General features: G+C 39.1%; 5 protein-coding genes across 5 annotated transcripts; 2 read left to right on the top strand and 3 right to left on the bottom strand.

The window, feature by feature from the left end:
* Positions 1-5,984: 5,984 nt before the first annotated feature.
* Positions 5,985-6,927, top strand: LOC117628106. The gene has a single exon (XM_034360472.1). It carries the CDS (start codon positions 6,046-6,048, stop codon positions 6,529-6,531), a length of 486 nt encoding a protein of 161 aa, XP_034216363.1. The 5' UTR covers positions 5,985-6,045; the 3' UTR covers positions 6,532-6,927.
* A 1,412-nt stretch (positions 6,928-8,339) lies between these two features.
* LOC117629187 (oleosin 1-like) lies at positions 8,340-9,357 on the bottom strand. Its single transcript, XM_034361691.1, has one exon. It carries the CDS (start codon positions 9,232-9,234, stop codon positions 8,602-8,604), a length of 633 nt encoding a protein of 210 aa, XP_034217582.1. The 5' UTR covers positions 9,235-9,357; the 3' UTR covers positions 8,340-8,601.
* A 120-nt stretch (positions 9,358-9,477) lies between these two features.
* LOC117629186 (protein CHUP1, chloroplastic-like) lies at positions 9,478-11,664 on the bottom strand. The gene is made up of 3 exons (XM_034361690.1): positions 11,343-11,664; positions 10,567-11,198; positions 9,478-10,453 (listed from the first exon to the last, which is right to left on the bottom strand). The coding sequence occupies exons 1-3, from the start codon at positions 11,455-11,457 to the stop codon at positions 9,491-9,493; spliced, it is 1,710 nt and encodes a 569-aa protein (XP_034217581.1). The 5' UTR covers positions 11,458-11,664; the 3' UTR covers positions 9,478-9,490.
* A 950-nt stretch (positions 11,665-12,614) lies between these two features.
* Positions 12,615-16,291, top strand: LOC117627363 (translation initiation factor eIF-2B subunit delta). Its single transcript, XM_034359429.1, has 7 exons — positions 12,615-13,328; positions 13,526-13,663; positions 14,002-14,360; positions 14,469-15,213; positions 15,321-15,417; positions 15,506-15,560; positions 15,875-16,291. The coding sequence occupies exons 1-7, from the start codon at positions 12,845-12,847 to the stop codon at positions 15,935-15,937; spliced, it is 1,941 nt and encodes a 646-aa protein (XP_034215320.1). The 5' UTR covers positions 12,615-12,844; the 3' UTR covers positions 15,938-16,291.
* Positions 16,292-16,311: 20 nt separating this feature from the next.
* Positions 16,312-19,947, bottom strand: LOC117627362 (zinc finger BED domain-containing protein DAYSLEEPER). Its single transcript, XM_034359428.1, has 5 exons — positions 19,592-19,947; positions 19,371-19,501; positions 18,898-19,119; positions 17,776-18,629; positions 16,312-17,630 (listed from the first exon to the last, which is right to left on the bottom strand). The coding sequence occupies exons 2-5, from the start codon at positions 19,408-19,410 to the stop codon at positions 16,713-16,715; spliced, it is 2,034 nt and encodes a 677-aa protein (XP_034215319.1). The 5' UTR covers positions 19,411-19,501; positions 19,592-19,947; the 3' UTR covers positions 16,312-16,712.
* Between the last annotated feature and the right edge of the window lie 466 nt (positions 19,948-20,413).

The raw sequence follows: 20,413 nt of genomic DNA, 5'->3' as shown, positions 1-20,413 counted from the left end.
TTTTCACTGTCCCCTGTTTCAATTTTTTTAAAACAAAATGTGAAGTCAATTGTGGATTAAAAGATCTGTAAAAATAAAATTACCAATTGTGCAAGAATTATTATACATTTGACACCTGGGGGTGGGGTGTTTTCTGTTGTTGAATTTGAAAGGGAGTGGTAGTACATTACATTAGTGGGTGGTTTTCTTTCTAAATCTCTTTTTAAGTTGGTAATCATCATTGTCGAATCTTTGAGATGGCCAACAACTCGTTTGAACTTTGTGCTTAAGGGGTTTCCAAAAATAGTGTTAAAAGTTAAAAATCTAAGGTCAATAATATCATCCAAGAAAAGTAGCTTAAAACATCAGCTACCCACGTGGTAAATAGTAGTGAGCATTAGATGCATGAGTTGAAAAGAAATGTAACGAGAGGTTATCTGGCCATCTCATCTCATCTGAGTCTCCAAGGTCTAGCCGACAACAGGCTCTCATTTTGTGAAAAAAGGGAATTCAAAGTCCATGGCCGCTCCCGGAAGATATGCGAGAGAGAGAGAGAGAGAGAGAGAGAGAGAGAGAGAGAGAGAGAGAGAGAGGGGATAATGCCTTTGGAGGTCGTGTTTGCACACATAACCATATTGGATCTTTGTGTTTGGTAAATTGCTAGTATTGCAGTTGCTGGTCATTTCATGTCAAAAAAGTAAAGCCCTTCGTGCACAGGACAGTTGTATTATAATTCATTTAACATGATTATGGAATTCTTTAGAACGATTTACCAACAAATGCGAGATTGAATTCCGCTAATAGGAGAATATTTAAAACATATTATAGAGATTTATAGCTCAAGTGATTAAGTGTTTATTCAGTAGTATCGGTGGTTGTGTGTTTTATTTACTTGTATTAAAAAAGAAAACAAATAACCTATGTGTATAACCGAAAATTTCAATGAAGTAAATTCTACATGATGAGTTTTGCAAGATATAATGAGGCTCACCTCAATGGAGAGAGGTATGACAAAAAAGTTGAGTTGAGTTGTATAGTACTTTTTTAGGCAAACTTTTGTTGTTTAGCTAAAACTTGAAAAGAGGGTGATAAAGATAAAAAGAAAGAGTATAAGAAAAGGAATTGTTTTCTCCCATGTAACTTAGCGTGTGTTTAACATAATTACAGCATAAATGTAGCTAAGTGTGTGAATAAACTGTGGTTTGTGTGCATGATTGATTGAGTCAATTGTTAAGCTGATTCCAGATGGGGGGAAGACAGCTTCAAGGTCTGTGTGTGTTGTTCCCATTCCATCCTCTCATCTCAAGACACTAGTTCAGGTCAAAATAAGCTTAGCTACCCCTTACCCCTTATGTCATATTTAATTTATAAAACATATATAAAGTGGAAAAACTTTGAGTCATTCTTCAAATTGGAATTGGGTCCATCTCATCAGGAGTTTAATTTTGCTAGGTTTATTGACAAAAGAAATCTCAAATTATGCAAATATTGCTTATCTAATATGTTCTTTTTTATAATACGAGCGATACAATGAAAAAGAATTTCTCACACACAGTACTAACATGTTATAGGGGTTCGAACCTCAAACTACTGATCTACAAATCAAAAGTCTTTTCCACTATACTAGCTTATCTAATATGTTCTTATATCACTTCCTCTTCTCCATCTCCATGTTGATTAATCATGTTTTGATTAGATGAAGTAAATGTATATTTTATTAATTAAAGGTGTGTTGGCCTAGCGTTGTGTAACAGTAATGTGACATAATGACAGCCCATATATTTTCATATTTCTTGGGTCACCGCAATATATAAATCAAAGTTTGACAAAATTTCACTTGAATGGCCCTAATTAATTGGTTACTTGAACGCAAAGGAAGTTTCATTGGAAGAAGAATGCTCGACAATGCTGCCCCCCCTCTCCGCATCAACTGGTCTTTGCCTTCCAAACCTTCATTTATTTGAAGCAATAAATAAACCACAATCTTCTGCTTCTTCTTCTTCTTCTTCTTCATGTTGTTGCTAAGCTTGTAATTATTCTTCCACAATTTTGCTGTCAAAAACTTCCAAAACCCTCCAACCCCGCATTTTTATCTGATCAAATTCTCTCTTCTGTTATTTTTTCTCCATGCACTGCTCTCTAATTTTCTTCCACTATTCTCTCCCCCACTACCATGCCTTCCAAGCTTTTCTCTCTCCTTTTTAGTCTCATGCTTTGGCTCTCTTTGCTCTTGTTTTCTGTCCATGGTTGGTTTCATATCGTTCCCAATAACAGCAGCACTGACCACGTTAACCCTACCGCTACTACTACTACTACTCAGCCATATTCTCTCGGCTCTCATCATCGCCAAACTTTGAGCAACCGGAAAGCACTTTTCTCAGCGAAATTCGACTTCACCCCGTTTGTCCGCCGGCATCACCAACAGCATCGCCTTGACAGACATGTGCCAGTGCGCCCTGAGCCTGGCGGAGCCGAGATAGACCCTCGTTATGGTTCTGAAATGCGCCTTGTTCCCACTGGTCCAAACCCGTTGCACCATTGACAAGGTTTCTTTTTCTTTTTAACATCCACAAACGCAGATTTTGTGTATTCATGTTATTGTAATCAACCCCTTCATTCTTCAACCCCCAACCCCAAAAAAAAAAAAAAAGGGAAAAGAAATCCCATAATGTGTAGTGAGATATTTATGAAATTAATTATTACTTGTATCATTTGTGAAAACTCCACCTTCATATGAATATTAAATTTTGTTTAATCAGATCACCATGTGCCTTACTAATCAATGTGAATGAGTACTTTGGCTGTCTGTACAGAAATTAAGGAAAGATCGATCTCACTGAATTACATGATTTCTTCTGGGCTTGGCTGTCTCTACTGTAATAATTAATTAATTAATTAACCCATTAATATAATTAATTAATTATGGTATGAAAGCAACTGGAGTAGGTGTGACGGCACGGCACGGCACGTCAAATTGTCACGGGAATCGGAACACATGAAAATTATATTAGTATTTTATTTGTGAGCAGAAGGAGAGAGCAATTCGAAATTAATAAGATTTTATAATTTTGTATTTCGTGATGCATGGCTGATGCAAGGCTTACTTAAAAAGGGTTGACTTAAGGCACAAATAATTAATTAAGTTTATAATATTAAGATTTGAAGCTATGCTATATGACTTGATTGATGACAGGTCATCATCATATCATTTTCAAAGGGCTTTCAATTTTTGGGTACGACCCGACCCCATTTCGTTTGAGTGTTTGAGTGTGTGAGTGTTTGAGCTTGAAAAGGAAGGGATCTTCCCATTTTCAACATGGAGGTTGGCATTCCAGAAACTCTTAAGAAAAAAGAAAGAGAAAAGTCAAATATGTTAAACCATATGTTCTCTCTCATTAGACTTTTGCATTATTTGCGGCTAATCTCGAGGTCACACGTGGTCCATGCTCATTGGGCTTTGGGAAAATTATGATGGGCTTGAAAATTAAAGTGTGACAATTTGAGAAAGTAGAAATTGTTCTTTTGGGTTGTTCATGCTTGGTTGGGTTGGACTTCCTATAAGGTTAGTGGCCACACCCACACCACCAAAGTGGTGGAAGAGGTTAGGAATGAGGATTTTCCCTAGGAAAAAAAAAATAAAAAATATATATATATATATATATATATATACCAAAGTTCCAAAAAGAATATTCGATCTTAGGTTTCTTATGGGATGACAGCCTAAAAACAAGTTATTCCAATTTGAAAACTGAGAAATTAGGCCACATATTGACCAATTTGGACCAAATACTAGCCCACTAATAACTTGGTTGGGAAGTGGGAATTATTACGGGTTTAGGCCCAAATATCTGAATTTGGGCTTGAGAAACCTAAAATGATTGTTGTGTCATAGGTCAGGGTCGGCTGCACTGGAGCTCAACTGAATTCTATAATGAGAGTCTTATATATGACCTTATCTTTTAATCGTTGGATCAAATTAGTTAGTCGTTTGATCAAATTAATTAGTCTGATTCAACGGTTAAAATATAAACATTATCTATAATTCATCTATGGCACCCTCACCATAGAATAACCCATGATTCCTGATGAAGGAAAAAGCATATTCATGTACTTTAAGCCCAAAAGGCCCAACTAGATAAAATCAGAAATTTCGAATTTGATAAATATATATATGGCAGCCCAAAACCCAACATATCCTTTTCCTTTGCGCATTTATATATTTTCTTGTAGATTTGTGGATGATAAATAATATTAACACCCTCGCTTCTCTCCTGTCAATTTTGAGGCCAAGTAAAGTGATGATGCCACTTCCATATTATAGTGGCCCTGCCCATTATTATTCTGATGATTTAATTTGTATACGGCAGGTACTCTCTTAATTATGGAAAATAAAGAACATTGATCTCCTTTAAATGGGTGATTGATTGGTAATTTGGTCCAATACATGCATGAATCATGGAAGGCAGCCTACCACTACCCCTCCTTACCCCTTAAAATGATCTATGGTTTCAATTTGACAAATTCGGCCTCATGCTGCCCAGGCAGGGATGCTTTTCAATTTGAAGTCCTCCCCTTAATTCATAATTCTCACCATGCCATTATGGAAACCCCACTTTTTCTTTGGTTTTTTTTTTTCCTTTTCACATTTTTATTTTATGAAAAACAATATTTTGGGAGCTATGCTGTCTCTTTGTGTGGATAATATATCTCCAAAGAGGACGGTGGTGGCTTGTAGTGGATTAATCTCATCCCACTAAACTCGTTTAACATAATAAATATGGCATGACGCGAGTAAGAAACAATAACATTATGGACATCAACCTGTTTACCATATATATAGATCAATGATTAGCTTTAGACTTGAAGGAGTTATTAGGTAGTAAAAATCCAATTTGGAATAATTATAATAATAATGGAAGTGTTTGATAAGATTGGAGGTGGGCAAAGATTTATGCTTCATGAGTCATGATGATGATAAGTAAGTACAGAAGAAAGGAAGGAAGGAAGGAAGGAGATAGTGGTTTTAAAACAGACACCACCAGAAAACAAAAAAGAAAAATAAGAAGGAAAGTCTTCAATATGAAAAGGGTGGGCGAAAGAAAGACTTAGTCGGTCAGTCAGAATTTCCATTCCAAGTTGCAAATAATACTTGGTCCAATAATCCACTTTATGTAGGACCTCAGCAGCTGCACCTGCAGACCAATAGTTATTGCAGACTTCACTGAAACTACAACCACTTGTTCCTCACTTCTCTCGTCGCTCAACACTATTCATATTCCTACCACCAGTAAACAGGATCTTCAATCTTTTTACACCGGAAAAACAAACAATTTCCTCAATCTATTGTCTACACTGACCCATCTCACGACCCAACAAGTATATGCCTCTGACGATTTGATTTCTTGAATGAAAAAAGGTAATATAGTAAGAAGCAAATGCACATTTTGTATACGTATTATAATATTGATAGACGACAAGCTTTATTTTTCTCTTTTTAAGAAATGATATTAATAAATATCCACTTATATTATAACACACGTACAAAATTTACTGAATGAGAATATTACTGTAGTATTCTATCATATCAATACTTAAGCTTCAAGAAACATCTACTTAAGGAAAGTTGGTATTTCTCTTCTAATCTTTTGGTAACAAATTTTAAATGCAATCCTAATCTTCATTGTCAATTCAAATTAAGGAAAGAACATAAGCAAAAAAGGAATTTCCAAATACGATGCATGAATTTAGGGTTTAGGAATTTGATGACAATATAAATGTTTTGCGCACCACCTTTTCATGAATCATTTCTCTCTCTTATAGTTCTACATTACCAAACTTGAATAAAAACTAGTTCAAGTCAACCCGAAATTCACCAGTTCACCCCCAACTCTCCATCCAAAAAAAAGAATATAAAAAAAGCTACCGGCAATAACCGGTCACCTAAACTCGCGCTTCACCTATATATATAATACATACACACCACCCCCCACTTGAGACCAATAAACACCGCAAAATATCCCTCCCCGCCATTTTCAGCTTTCCTCAAAACACAAAAACGACGAACACATGGACCGTCGTCTCCGTACAGGCACGGAATATCCCAGCTCGGACTGTCCGGCGCGCCTGAAATCCAAAGCCCGGATGATCAACTCCGTCTCGGCTCTGGTCGACATAGCCAGCCGCCTCTCCAAGAAGCTCAAGGCTAAGCCGAGGAGCGCTAATAACTCGAAAATCGCCCCCAAGTCATCGCCGATGAGGAAGCCGAAGCAGCTGATGTCGACCATAAGCAACAAGGCGATCACGTTCCTGCACAGGAAAAAGATTGGTGAGGAATCGGCGGACGCCCACCTCGAGGATAAGGAGGAAGAGTGGGGGAACGGCGGGGTCTGGCAGAGGTCTATCCTGATGGGGGACAAGTGCGAGCCGTTGGATTTCTCGGGTGCGATTTATTACGATAGTCACGGGAACCAGCTGAACGGAGCACCTCTCCGGTCCCCACGTGCGAGTCCCTTGCCTGGGTACCTCGAGAGGGCCGCTCATAAGAGAAACTGAAGAAGTCGCCGTTGAATTTTCAAATATATCATCGGAGAAGAATGAAAATTAAACAGAATGTTTATGTTAATATTCTCTGATTAATTGTTATGTTAATTAGTCTCTCGTTTTGTAGTTTCTTGGTAATTTCACAAGACTGTTGTGTTGTGACGTGTCACACATGTGTGTTTATTGGTGGGCGGGGGCTTGTTGTATGGGGTTTAGGGGCCACAGTTGACGTACGACGTCGTCGCCGTCGGATTTTGGTAGTTGAACTTCCCCTGTATGAACAGGTGCTGGGCTGCTGTGTACATATATCGGAGGAGACATTTGGATTTTGGCACCATTTTAAATTGTGGGTGACTAGTTTTAATAAAATATATGGCCTTGTGGGTTTTTTTAGTGTTCATTACCAAATCAATGTGTGGTTGGATTCTAAACCAACAAATTAAGTAATACCATAATGTTTTTTTGTTACCAAATAATTTGATATATGTTATGTGATTATAGTCATCACGTATGTTGGATGTTATATCTATTTGTATCGTTAAATTCTATGTAAAGCATATATACTGTTGAAAATGTATCGATAACATGCTATTTAATATGGAGACATATCTACGACTCGTTATTTAATAATAAACAAATTTCTATAACCCCATAAAAAAACCACTCTAATATGTTATTACTATAGCTTCCGAATCCATTGTGATCCATTCACAATGCATAGGCCCCATTGTGATCCACTATACACTTAATGGGTCTCAAAATTGTGTGATGATCGTGTTACTTTTTGGGTTGAGTTGAAATTCGAAACGGACATCATATTCCATGGTACTCTCTTATGTTATCATTATCTTTAACGAAAGGCCAAGGGGGAGACAAGGGGTAGAGAAGAGGGGGGGAGGGGGTAACAAATTCCTCTCCTATCATTTCAAGTCAGCCTCCATAAAGCTGCAGCTATGGAATATATCTATTTAATGAACATGAACGCTTCAAATTTAATGATTATTCTTTAATTAATTTGATGTTTATATTAATAAAAGGTGTTTTGTCTATGGTGTGGTCATCTTTAAAGGAAAACCATGCTTTCATTTACTAAACCAAAATATTTAACCAGTGCTTTCATTTACTAAATCGCAATGCATTATATTAATGAATTGATTCTGTCTTAGACTTAAGACTTTGATTTTTGGTATTTAATGAGAAAAAGATATGAGGGAGGGGAGTATACATCAACGACGAAGTCCTCGTGTTTGACTCTCCCAGGGTCAACTCTGAGCAACTTTTGGGGAAATTCAGTTTCATTTCATTTTTTCATTTTTGTTTGAGAAAGAGAACATCAGCTATATGTATCAGAAGATTTGTGTTCAAACTTGAATACAAAGAAACGGACCACGGACCACTATTTTTTCTGCCTGGACTGTATAGTCTCAGAAGATTTATGTTCAAATTTGCCTGGACTGTATAGTCTCAGAAGATTTATGTTCAAACTTGAGTACAAAGAAACTTGAGTAAAAAGAAACGGACTGCGAACCACTATTTTTTCTGCCTGGCCCATGAGACACGTCGTTGATTTGTTACGCTATGAAATTAAGTATTGGGTCTGTTTAGCAACTACCAAACATAATACGTGACATTTATTGTGGTCATATATCAGACTATAAAAAGCCACCATATTCAATTTTAAGTTTTGGTCAAACCAGATCAAATATTATTTATATTTTTTTTTTCATTCTTCTTGTTTCGAATTTTCCGGTTCAAATAAATTTTTTTAAAAACTCACGAAAGCATAAAAGAGAAAAAAGGAGGAACAAGATTGCACCACGAAACCCATAACTGAAACAATCAACAGCAGCCCAGCCCAGACCATGTACAGAACCCAATAAAGCCTTTAAAATTCGAGCCCAAAAAGATTTTTATATATAAAAAAAAAGAAAAAGAAACAAACCAAATACCAGACATGACACGTAAGGAAAAAAAACCGGGTCCAACATATCTGCACTGCAGGCTCAACAATAAACCGGACCGGTGCAAAAAACAAAAAGTGACCAAAAAAAAATATAATTTCCCAGCTAGATCGAACGGTCGTTAAGCTCCTGGAGCAGCATCCTTGACCTTACTATGCAAATACCCACCGTACTCTCGAGCATAATCCTTCACATGGCTCGCCGTGTCGTAAATCCGGCTCCTCGCGTAGTCGACCCGGTCCGAACCGGGCGGGTGCATTCCCTTGAAGTACCTGTACATCCAAGATGAAACGGCCACCGCCGCCGCTCCGAAGCCGCACATGGAGACGAACCCGGCAACGGTCAGGAAGAGGAGGGCGCCTACTGGGACCCATATGGGGCTGGAGATGATGATTAGAGGCGTGAACAAGATCAGGCCGAGAATTGTGGCGGTGACGGTGAGGCCGGTGAGGAGGAGGAGAATGGCGCCGGAGACGAGGAGCGTCAAGAAACCGACGAGCTGGGTTGAGTTCGGGGCATGTCCTTGGAGTCTACGTAGGAATGTGGAAGCATTTGTAGAGGCCGGGTTGTTGGTGTTGGTGGGTCTTGGGGCTCTCTGCGGTTGCTGCTGCTGGGTTTGGGTTTGGTTTTGGTGACGGTCCGCCATGGATGATCGAGAGAGAAGTGAACTAGTGAGAGAGAGGTGCGGGATATTAAGAAAGAGGTGATGGGGTTTCAAGGGACAGGTGTGGGGAGGATTTGAGGTTGGAGACATGCAGGGGGACACGTGGAGGGAGACAAGTTTGGTGTGTCCTAGATGAGTGTTGGAGACTACTTGACCTTTTCTATGTCTAAGAATTCGGTGGGGGGATTCTTGTGTGGTGCAGGTGCAGGTGCAGGTATACTATCCAAATTTATGTGTATAATTAGATGGTGTTTTGGTTGATGATCTAGATGATTGAGATAATTAAGATATACTTAATGACTTAATCTTGGTGAGCTGAATTAATAGCATAAATGGAGGAGGAGGCCTAGCTAGCTGTATAATATGTAAGACGGGCAACTAAGATGAAGAGGAGCAAAAATAATGCAGCAACAAAACCCACAACATTATTTGTATCCACCTTGTTCTCCTTCTCAGCAACAAAATCCACACAAGGCAAAGGCATGGTCTTTTTGTTCAACCCTACTTCTGTGTCAGCAATTTCAGAAATGTTGGTGTCATCTTTGGTCAATGTGGGATTTGTTGCGGGAACACTCACTTCTGGTGATGAAGGGTCTTCTTCTTGTGCCTCTCCCTCAAATTCAATCTTGTTGTAATTTTGGGTTGAATTCATTAATACCCTCTGATGGTCAAATGGCTTTGGCATAGAGTATTGATCTGTTGTTGATTTGACTGAATCACTAAATGAGACTCTTCTCCTCCCTCTAGATGAACTTGTTGGTGTCTTGGAGGATGGAGAAGAAGAACTGGTTCCACTGTCACCTTTGTTTCTCAGAATGGAAGTCTTCTTCACTGGAACCATTGCTGTGGAAAACCTGCGAACCAGACCTTTCTTGCTCAGGGAGTTTCCTCCAGAAGACCTATCTGATAATGAAATGGCATCTGACTCATCATTGCTTCTTCCCCACCTCTTAATTCTATGTATGAAACCAGATTTCTTGTTGATACTTCTTTGGCTACTTGAAGAGGAGCTGTCAATGGTGGTAGTCTCAATTTCATCGCTCAAACTAGTTGAAGATGCGTGAGAAGAAGGGCTATAGTAACTGGGATTTGATGATATCAATGGTTCATTTTTCTCATGAGATTTATGGCTTGAACTGTTGTGGATTTGGGTTTCAAATCTCAAGCAAGTGTAGAGACAGCGCTGGTACACACGTTCTTGGACCATTTCAAATCTGTTTTTCTGCAGCCTTTCAAATTGCCTTGAGAGGTCCGCATTGGTATGCCTCAACCTGCTTATTTCTTCTTCAACCTTGGCAACGGTTTCACACTGCAAGAAAAACATATGGTGTGTGTGATAAATTTTTAGCTAGTGTTTCAAGTAAAGAAGCCCTCTGTTTCAATAAATTTGTTAAGCCTAAACTAATAGGAATTTATATCAACCTCAGTCATGCTGGACAGGGTACTTATTCTGGCTTCAGCAGAGACCAACTTGACTGCCAATTCCCTCTTTTCTAGCTCAAGCTCTTTGTTTCTCCTCTTCATCTTTAAAACTTCCAACTCAACATTTTTAACAGCTTTGAGCTTCTTCTCAGCTATGGCATCTCTGACTGAGATTTCATCCTTGGGAAAGCTGGAAACTTGTTCTTCCATCACCAACAGCCTTCCCTTCATAATGCTGCTCTCATTAGAATCCATCTTCTTCTGCATTTCTACTATCATCTTCTTTGCCATCTCCAGCTGCTTCTTTGCCAAAACACACTGCTTGGCATCTTCCTGAAGAACCTTCCTCTCAGCCTGCAAAGAAGCAATGGTGACATTAAGCATGCCAATCTCTGCAGACTTGTCCTCCATATGCCTTTGCAAGTGAGCCATGTACGATTGCTCTTCTTTCAGAACACATAATTCTAGCAGTTTCTTTTCAAGCCTCACTTTCCTCTGCTGCAGATCCTTTACCAAGAGCTCTATTTCACTCAGACTGTTCATTTGTTTGTTTCTACATATTTCAGCCGCCTCCTCCTCATCTTCCATCTCTCCTTCGTTCTGTTGCTGTTGGAAGTTTGAGCCATCATTCTCTGAAGTACAAGCAAGCACCATCAATGACCACATGAATTAACAAACAAGAAAACTGGAAAACACTAAACAAATTTGATAAAGTCACTTCCTTTAAGACAGAAACAAGGCCAAACAATATGAAAACAGCAAAAAGAATGAAGTACCCGGAGGCTTGATGGGGGCGGAGTCTAGTTGCTTCCTGGTGTAGTTGCTGTTTTTGTGTGAAACTGCATATGCTGCAATTGAAGCCACAGCCAGAAAGCTTATTTTGATGATCATGTAGGCCTCACAGGAGTTTCAGAAACTCTGAAATTCAGTGTGTTATTTCACCATCAAAATATGTGAAGATACATAGCTCGTAGTGGTTCATCTTATCCCATGGAAGAACATGTTTCCATTTCTCTGAGATTTTTTTCTTCCCCTTTTTTCTCGGTGGGAATGAGGACAGAGTGTGTGAAGAAGACCAAGCCCGCTATTTGCACATACGATGAGAATATATATGAACACAAATTAATTGGTTGGTCCCGTTTTGTTTAGCAGGTAGCAGAAGACAAGATGAGATCAAAATAAAGACGAGTAGGATATTTTTGCTGGTCCCATCCCATTCCATCCCATGGATTGGGAAGCCATCATCACTGAAAAAGGTCATTAGCATTCGTACGGGTTCCATATATAATTAGGGAAATGTTAGAAATCTTCTCTCTAACCTTCTTTTTTGAACTTTTTCTTTTTTTTGCTTGATATGTGTCATTCTCTTTGCACTTAAAACAATGTCATTAATATATTATACAAGTAAACTTTTGCTTTCCAAGTTTACCCTTATTAAATTTATTTAATTTATCCAAAAAAAATTCACAACTTTCTTACTATCTTATTAAATTTTTTTTAAACGTCAATTATTTTTTTTATAAAGAAAATGTATGCTTTTTTTCAAAAAAGAGGAAATGTCCCCTTTTTTTAAATACTTTTTTTTTTCCTGTCTAAACCTTTTGTGTTAAAAAAAAATTAAAAAAAATTAAAAGGGACATTTCCTCTTAAAAGCATATATTTTCTTTAAAAAAAATAATTTACGTTAGAAAAAAAGTAAAAAGATGGTAAGAAAGTCGTGAATTTTTTTTGGGATAAATTGTATACATTTAATAAGAGTAAACTTAGAAAACAAAAGTTAACTTGTATAATATATTAATAGCATTGTTTTAAGTGCAAGAAGAATGACACATATCAAGCAAAAAAGAGAGAAAGTCCAAAGAAAAAGATTAGAAAACATTCCTCGTATAATTAAGAGAGATGTTCTTATGATCAACCAATACTTTTTCATTTATTTATTTTATTTTATAATTTCTTTAAAATTTTAAATACTTTAAAGAGAGTTGCGAACTTACAATTCATGACTTGTCTATTTGAAAGGGTAAATAAAACTTTTCTCTTGGTTGGAAAAGGTTAAAAAAACTTACACACGACAAAGAAAAACAGCGGAGCTCGGAAAGTCTCTTTTTATCGGAAACTTGTCAAAACCCAAAAGCTTTAAACTTGATCAATACGACACCCTAATTTCCGTTAGTAAAACCCTCCACGGCATCTACTCCTTCACCACTAACAAGTTAACAGTTCCTTCTCTTTCTTTCCACCGGAAAATCAATACCCTAGCGACTGATTCTCGCTGTCCATGGATGCGCGTCGCGCCTCGCGAACCGTGATCGACCCCAAGGTCCGCCAAGTCGGCTTCTTCACCCCGAACGCCGAAACCGCACCCAGTCGGACCCTGTCCGGTCCGCCAATCGCGAGCTCACCTCCTCTCTCCGAATCTCCGGCGAGCAACTCCCTCTATCCTGTCATGATCCCTCCGTCGCGTCGCCTTTCCGACACCGTCGCGATCCGTACGGCCGCCTTACCGGTGCCAGAATCGGCGTCAAGGCGCAAGGAAGCCGGGGAGCGCGTGCCGGTGGGCAGCTACAACCCCTCGGAGTCGTTGTTAGGTACCTCGCCGGTGACAGCCTCGCCTTCTAGTCGGGTTGGAGATGCGACACTCGAGTTCTCGGACGAGTCCTCGGTCCGATGGTATCGGCGGAGCGACTCCGGAAAGTTGGCTTCGAGTTTTCCCGGCGGAGGATTCGACTCGGCCACAGTGAAAGCTCCTCTTGAAGTTCCTGGTAATTAATTGCTTATGGTCACTGAATTTCTACTTGCTTCATGCATGTGTGAATTGCATTCAGAAATTGAATTGAAGTAACTGCATTGGTGTATGATTTGTTGTTGCATTTGTATAAGTTAATTAAAGATTGCAAATTCGCAATGCAAATTGGCTTGGGTAAGAGTATGTGCTAATTAGGTTGGCTATTTCTTGCAGAAAAGAGCGGAGAAGAGGTTTCAAAGGAGCAAAAGGAAGTTCCATCAAATTCAGAACCCTTGAAGTCCAAGACAACAACAAAAGCTGAAAGGCGTGCCTTGCAGGAGGCTCAACGCGCTGCAAAAGCTGCTGCTAAAGGTGAGGTAGCTTCTATTGCCTTGTTAATGTGATTTAGCTGCTCAAAAATCAAATTGTTACAATCCATTTTTATTAATGTATTTTGTGACTTGTAGTCCTTCATATGTGTTACAAAGGAACTATTGAAGTACTTGTTAATTGCGTTGAGGCGTGTAAACATCATCTCATAAGTTTTAACTAAGATTAAGTTAGAACAAGTCTAACCATGTATTAACTATGAAGTACTTTCTGTTTCTTTACCTTTTTAATTTTGGATTTTTCTCTGTGTGTTTGGAATTCCCCTTAATACGATCCATGTATTAACTGTTCTTATGTTTCTCATCCATTATAAATTACAGCTGAGGGGAAAAAACCTGCTGCTGTAACTCGGGGTGGGGCTTCTGGTAAGCCTGCAAAGCAGTCTCTGCAAAAGAGGGATCCTCCTCCAGTTGCATCTTCGGTGGCTGCTTCTGACAAGAAGGGGGGCGATCGACCACCAGAGAAAGAAAGGAAGAAAGATGTTCCTCCTCCACGTATGCAGTTTGATGATAAGAACCGAGTGGATAAGGCAAAAAGGCGTGCACTGGTCAATCAGACTGAAGCTAAAAACAGAGTTGAACTGTTCCGGCATTTGCCTCAATATGAACATGGAACTCAGCTTCCTGATCTTGAGTCAAAGTTTTTCCAACTTGATCCTATGCATCCTGCCATTTATAAGGTATTTATTTTAGGAAACTAGTTATTGTTTGTTCATCATTTTTGGTCTGTCTTGTAAATCATCATCCGCATGGCTGATAATGTATATATAAATATGGACATTTGTCAGGTTGGACTGCAGTATTTGGCTGGAGAAATATCCGGGGGTAATGCTCGTTGTATCGCAATGCTTCAAGCATTTCAGGAAGCCATTAGAGACTACACCACACCTCCAGAGAAAACCCTTGTCAGAGATTTAACAGCAAAAATTAGTAGTTATGTCTCATTTTTCATTGAATGCAGGCCACTTTCGATTAGCATGGGAAATGCAATTAGGTTTCTGAAGAGTCGTATTGCCAAATTGCCCTTGACTCTATCTGAATCTGAAGCGAAATCTACACTTTGTTCAGAAATTGACCGTTTTATAAATGAGAAGATAATACTTGCGGATAAGGTGATAGTTAGGCATGCTGCTACGAAGGTCAGGGACGGGGATGTCCTTCTCACATATGGATCATCATGTGTTGTTGAGATGATTCTGCTATATGCCCATGAACTGGGGAAACAGTTCCGTGTTGTGGTAGTAGACTCACGTCCGAAGCTTGAAGGCCAAGCATTACTTCGCAGGCTGGTGGCAAAGGGTCTGAGTTGTACATATACTCATATAAATGCTGTGTCTTATATCATGCATGAAGTAACACGAGTGTTTTTGGGAGCTGCCTCGGTATTATCTAATGGAACTGTATATTCGAGAGTAGGAACTGCTTGTGTTGCTATGGTTGCTCATGCATTTTGTGTTCCAGTCTTAATTTGCTGTGAAGCTTACAAGTTTCATGAAAGGGTACAGCTTGATTCAATTTGCTCTAACGAACTAGGTATGTTGGTTCTTGTATGTGCTCTGAGCTTGCGTATTCCTGTTGCTTGTTTTTGTACATATTTTCCTCCTGAAAATGACTATGTAGCATCTTCGTACTTCTTTCAGGTGACCCAGATGCTATTGCGAAGGTTTCTGGAAGAACTGATGTAAATTATCTGGATAATTGGGCTAATAAGGAAAATCTGCAACTTCTGAATTTAATGTAAGCTTTCATATGGTTCAATATAAAGAATGAAAACTTGTTAACACTGTCTAGAATGATTCTTAATACACTTCTTCATGTGTAACAGGTATGATGCTACTCCATCAGATTATATATCTATGATTGTCACAGATTATGGCATGGTAAGTCATTTTTGGCTTTTGCTTTTATATTTCGTTTTTATTTTTACCTAGCTCTAACTATGTTGGCATATGATACAGCCGGTTATCTCTTTTTAGAAGTAATGGTTTTAGCCTATTATGTGTCAAATACGCACATAAAAGACAATTATCCATTGCTTTAGTTAATGTATTATGTGCCCAGATGCATGTATGTAGAATCCCATATTTCAGTTGCATCTTGATTCTTGGGCAGTAAAGTTGTGCCTAGTGTTCTTGATGTGTAAGAATTTTCTTGATTACTAGTTTTCACAGTTTTGTTTTTAATTTTACTGCAGATTCCACCCACAAGCGTGCCTGTCATTGTGCGCGAATATGGGAGAGAGCACTTATGGGCATAGGAAACTTTAAAGCAGAGCGACTTTGGAGGAACTAAAATAGTTACATATTCTGTGGTAGGATTCATTTTACAGGCTGGTGATTGTCATGCACAGGAGAATAAAACTTGATTTTTTGTAAACATTTGATAAGGAGCTCGTGCGAAATGAAACATTAATTTTGGGGTTGAAAGACGCAGAGGTAGCTGGGTTTAAAATTTTGTTGGTATACGACTCAGTGAAGAGTGCATTGTATAGCCTCTCCTGACAGTTGTGGAGGTGGTTTCAACTTTCATGTATCATGTATGTTTTGGAATATCTTGTTGCATTTTTTACCTGAATTTTGTCGAGATAATTGAATTATAGTGTTATAGTTAAGGTGTCATGTTTTCAACGAATTATCTCTGTTTGCTCCTGCTGAGCAGATGCAAGATCTTAAATTGCTAAACTGAAATATGAATTACAGAAAATCGGGAAGGTATGGAGAGGAAGAAATTAGGGTAAAAATGTTCGAATAAGTCAAAGAAAACAAATTCATATGGGTGATCACTAAATCTTCCACTCTGCAGAACCTGAAATCTACTCTTCCCACTCATAAGATGATATTTGATGGTCTCCTTCTCTGGTTAGCATTATCACAATTTTCAACTGTACACCCGATCCGAATATGAAATTGTGGCCTAATTAATACGTACAACATAGCATTTCGAAATGCTTAAAATGTCATTTCCCCTCTTTTTAAGTGGGATTAGTAGTTGGCATGTCAAAATATGTATGACCTAGATCATCAGTGTTCCCTTCAGTATTTTTGTTTCTTCTCAGAGCCAGGAGTGGTATTATCAGCTGTAGCTGCAGTTGTTGCCAATTCCATCAACCGCTCAAAATCTATTTCAGTTGTCTTATACTTCAGTTTCATCCCACCTTGTAGCCATGACCTTATGCAAAGCAGAGCTTGCGTGCTATCATGCGGCATACAAAACCGCTGCTTGTAAATTTCATCACCTTTGCCACAGAACAGTTCTTCCGGTGCCACTGAAACTGCCTGCACTGCCAAGAAATCCCGAGCCATCAGAGAAAGCCGTGGGTAGCGCATACTATTGACCTTCCACCATTCCAGAACATCTGTTGCTATTGGAGCCGGAGGCTCCGACAGATATTGAGTGAGCTCATCAGTTGCGCTACTCATGTTTGCCCTTCTTTTCTTTCTTGCTATTTCCTCTGCAAAAGAGACATTGCATCCCTCTTCTAGTTCTTGAGCACTGTATCCACTAGTCATGGATGGGAAATGACTCGTCGAATAATTTCTAATGAAATGAGTTCTTGCTTCGTCGAGAAAATTTTCTGCGTTGAGGCTCTCAGGAATTAGCTCTCCTTTGATTCGAGGATCAAGAACTGCGGTCATGTATATGATTATGTTGCAAACTTGGTTATTGTAACCTCTAACCTTTTCAGCCATTTCTTTAGCAGCATTTTTTAACAAGTCTGGGTGAAGGTGAGAATCTCTGCAAGCAGCAATTGTCTCAGAAATGTGATCCATGAAGAAAAGAACCAGCCCAACAGTGGGCAACTTGTTCGTGCACATGTTGTTTGTGGTTTTGTAGAATGGTTGTAGATATCGATGCACATTACTGACTGCATTCTTCTCTGCAGAGCTCAGCAGCATCCTACTGCCTAGCGTCTCATACTTCCTGATAACAGCATCCATAGACTTAGAAGCCTGCATTAAAAATAAAGATAAAAACAATGTCACCTCAGCCACTTAATCATCGACTAAAGTGGGGAGAGAGAGAGAGAGAGTTAAGGATATCACACAGCCCATGATTCATTTAAAGATGTCGTCCAATATCATGTAATTAGCGTACCTTGCACACAATGTCGAGCATTTGATAATTGCCGCTCCACCGTGTTGATGTATCAAGTGGCATTTTCCATGTACTTTCCTGGTAAGCTGCTGTGAATTGAGTAAAATCCTCAGACATCTCTGAGGATGCATTTAACCCTATTGCAAACTCTCGAATCTTCGAGATCACCGGCTTTGTGGTTCTCAATCCATCATCTATGATCAAGTTCAAAACATGAGCAGAGCAGGGGATATAACAGAAGGGCCCCACCTTCTGACCATCCACGTAACCATGCATGGAACTTTGACTATTATCATGGGTGCATGATAGGACTCTATTCTCTATGTTGTACAGCCTAAGAACCTTCACTAGGGAGTGATAGATCTCGGCACCACCACAAGGGTAAGGTATGTGACAGATATCAAGCATCATCTTTTGGAAAGACCAATTCTCGTCAATCCAATGGCACGTGACACTCATATAATAAATTTCCTCATATGAAGTCCAAAATTCAAGCGTTATAGAGACCTTCGAAGAAACATGTTCCAAAGATGCTCTTACCACTTCCTTCATACTCCTGAAAACTTCATGAAATGTTTTTCTGTACTCCTCGCTTGACCATAGTTGTATTGATGGATTTAAAAACTTATAAGAGTTTGCTAGCCACTTTTCTTCCAATGTTGCTGGAGGTAGAGAAGCTAAGACGAGCCACTTAACAAGCAACCAATTTAAATGGTTGTAATCCACTTGGGGTGCTTTTGATTGAGGTTGATGTTTCCTGACTACAGTGATGGGTGGTGGTGCTGAACTGGTGACAACATCACCTGACTTATCATAACCGGGATGGCGATTACTTAGGTGCCTTCCCAGATTACCTTCAACAACAAAAGAAAGATTAGTAATATGATAAGCTTAACCCTACCATAAGCTATTGACAAATCCACTCCAATATCGGAATCGCACATTGAGAATGAATGAACCAATGATAATCCCCACATGAAGAACTTGAGCTTCTTACAAATCAGATAATCATAGAATTGTAGCTTGATAACATACGATCTAGACTCTCTGGACTATCACGACCCTAAAATTTTGAAGGCACAAAGAACAAAAGCAACTATTTTGTGGGCCCAGAGAAGTTACCAGTGGCAGTTGCAATAGAATAGCTTTGTCCACAAAACTTGCACCTGCGACTTTTTCCATCAGCAGCTGTCTCGAAAAACTTGAGATAAACTGATGTCATAGTCTTCTTTCTTGGTTTCGCTGAAGGAGTAGCATTTCCCTGTTCTGAGGAGCTCAAACCAATATCCACAGAATCAATGGTTGGAATGAGCCCCATGTCCATCATAGATTTGGGTTCCACATCTAATCCACCAAGAAACAAAAGAAAACCATCAAAGATCATAGACATTAAGGTTTGAATGCAAAAGGGTTAAAAAGAAGTAAACTTTCACATATAGATAGACTATAGTAATTCATCATCCAAATTAATTCAACACTCTCATGACTTAGCAATCTAATAACAAAATATGAATCTAATTACAAGTTGAGAAAGTCAGCTCAGGGAGCATTTGAAGTACAAAAATTGCAAATTGGCAATTTGGTGGGATAAGTACCTTTGAAGGTTTTAAAAGCGTTATTTGCACCCCAGTCCATGTTATATGCTGCTTTGCTTCTCAGTACTGTTCCTGCCCAACAATCTCCCAGTGGGTGCTATGTGAAGCTCGCATTTGGGGAGAAACCAAACCTGAAATTCAAAAAACCGATCAAATTTAGGGCTTTGGTTAGGGGTTAAAGATGTTCCCACAGACCCTCACTCAGTGACTCATTCACTTGCCTTGGCTCTGTGGTAGGAAAAAGACAGCAGCTTGAAACGAAGAGATTTTTAGTAGGAAGAAAGAGTGAGAAGAGAGAAAGAGAGGGAAAAACAAATGGAGGGAGATGATGGAAGTTGGAAGCGGATCGGCGCAAAGACTGAGCCGGATCGCAGCCGAGCGAGGAAAGGCGAGAGAGCGAAGAAAGAGGAGATCAGCTGGTTTTCTTTTTCTTTTTTTCTTTTTTTTTCCCTTGAGGAAAAATAAAAAAGATTTTTAATCTCTGAGCTTTTGCAGAGCCGCGAGCGACGCCTCTGAGCTCTGAGTCGTAGATCTAATCTCAATCTTCGACGGCTAAAAACTACAAAGTAAACGCTCGCTGGCGCAGGAGAGAGAGACACGCACACAAGCAAGCGAAGCGAAAGTAGAGAGAGAGAGAGATTGATGGGGCTCGGCTGCTTGCTTGCTGGGCTGGTGGCGGCTAAGTTTAAGTGAGCCTCTGGTCAGTGGGCACGAGTTGGTGTGCTCCAGGCCCAGCTATATATGCCTACAGCTTCGGTTTCTGGCTCCACCAAGCCCATTTTGCATTTTCAAATTTAACGTTCATTTTTCTTCTCTTTTTGTTATTATTGCAAAAAGCTTCTAGCTATCATTAAAATAAAAAAAAGGCTTCTGGTTAAGAAATTTATTCAAGCATACATTGGTTAAAGCGAATATGTTCCCATTCTGCATCTGAGTTCGAGTCCCCCTCCTCGTAATTTAGACTATATTTATTTATTTCTATACTTAAGGTTTAGTGTTTGAATTTACATAAAAGGTCATTTTGCACATTTCCCCTAAGCATA

This window comes from Prunus dulcis, chromosome 5, assembly GCF_902201215.1.
Source record: "Prunus dulcis chromosome 5, ALMONDv2, whole genome shotgun sequence".
In the NCBI taxonomy this organism is placed as follows: Eukaryota; Viridiplantae; Streptophyta; class Magnoliopsida; order Rosales; family Rosaceae; genus Prunus; species Prunus dulcis.
The sequence above is the reverse complement of the archived record's forward strand: the minus strand, read 5'-3'. Positions and strand labels throughout refer to the sequence as shown.

What these genes read in the sequence shown, in the direction of transcription:
- LOC117629187 (XM_034361691.1), bottom strand. Translation starts at nt 9,234, where the DNA reads ATGTCTCCAACCTCAAATCCTCCCCACACCTGTCCCTTGAAACCCCAT.
- LOC117627363 (XM_034359429.1), top strand. Translation starts at nt 12,845, where the DNA reads ATGGATGCGCGTCGCGCCTCGCGAACCGTGATCGACCCCAAGGTCCGC. An exon ending in TGCATCCTGCCATTTATAAG is followed by an intron (nt 14,361 to 14,468) that starts GTATTTATTTTA and finishes GACATTTGTCAG; the next exon opens with GTTGGACTGCAGTATTTGGC. An exon ending in CTGCAACTTCTGAATTTAAT is followed by an intron (nt 15,418 to 15,505) that starts GTAAGCTTTCAT and finishes CATGTGTAACAG; the next exon opens with GTATGATGCTACTCCATCAG.
- LOC117628106 (XM_034360472.1), top strand. Translation starts at nt 6,046, where the DNA reads ATGGACCGTCGTCTCCGTACAGGCACGGAATATCCCAGCTCGGACTGT.
- LOC117627362 (XM_034359428.1), bottom strand. Translation starts at nt 19,410, where the DNA reads ATGGACTGGGGTGCAAATAACGCTTTTAAAACCTTCAAAG. An exon ending in CGCTTTTAAAACCTTCAAAG is followed by an intron (nt 19,120 to 19,370) that starts GTACTTATCCCA and finishes TTGGTGGATTAG; the next exon opens with ATGTGGAACCCAAATCTATG. An exon ending in TGCTCGACATTGTGTGCAAG is followed by an intron (nt 17,631 to 17,775) that starts GTACGCTAATTA and finishes TTTTTAATGCAG; the next exon opens with GCTTCTAAGTCTATGGATGC.
- LOC117629186 (XM_034361690.1), bottom strand. Translation starts at nt 11,457, where the DNA reads ATGATCATCAAAATAAGCTTTCTGGCTGTGGCTTCAATTGCAGCATAT. An exon ending in CGCCCCCATCAAGCCTCCGG is followed by an intron (nt 11,199 to 11,342) that starts GTACTTCATTCT and finishes CTTGTACTTCAG; the next exon opens with AGAATGATGGCTCAAACTTC. An exon ending in CCCTGTCCAGCATGACTGAG is followed by an intron (nt 10,454 to 10,566) that starts GTTGATATAAAT and finishes TTTTTCTTGCAG; the next exon opens with TGTGAAACCGTTGCCAAGGT.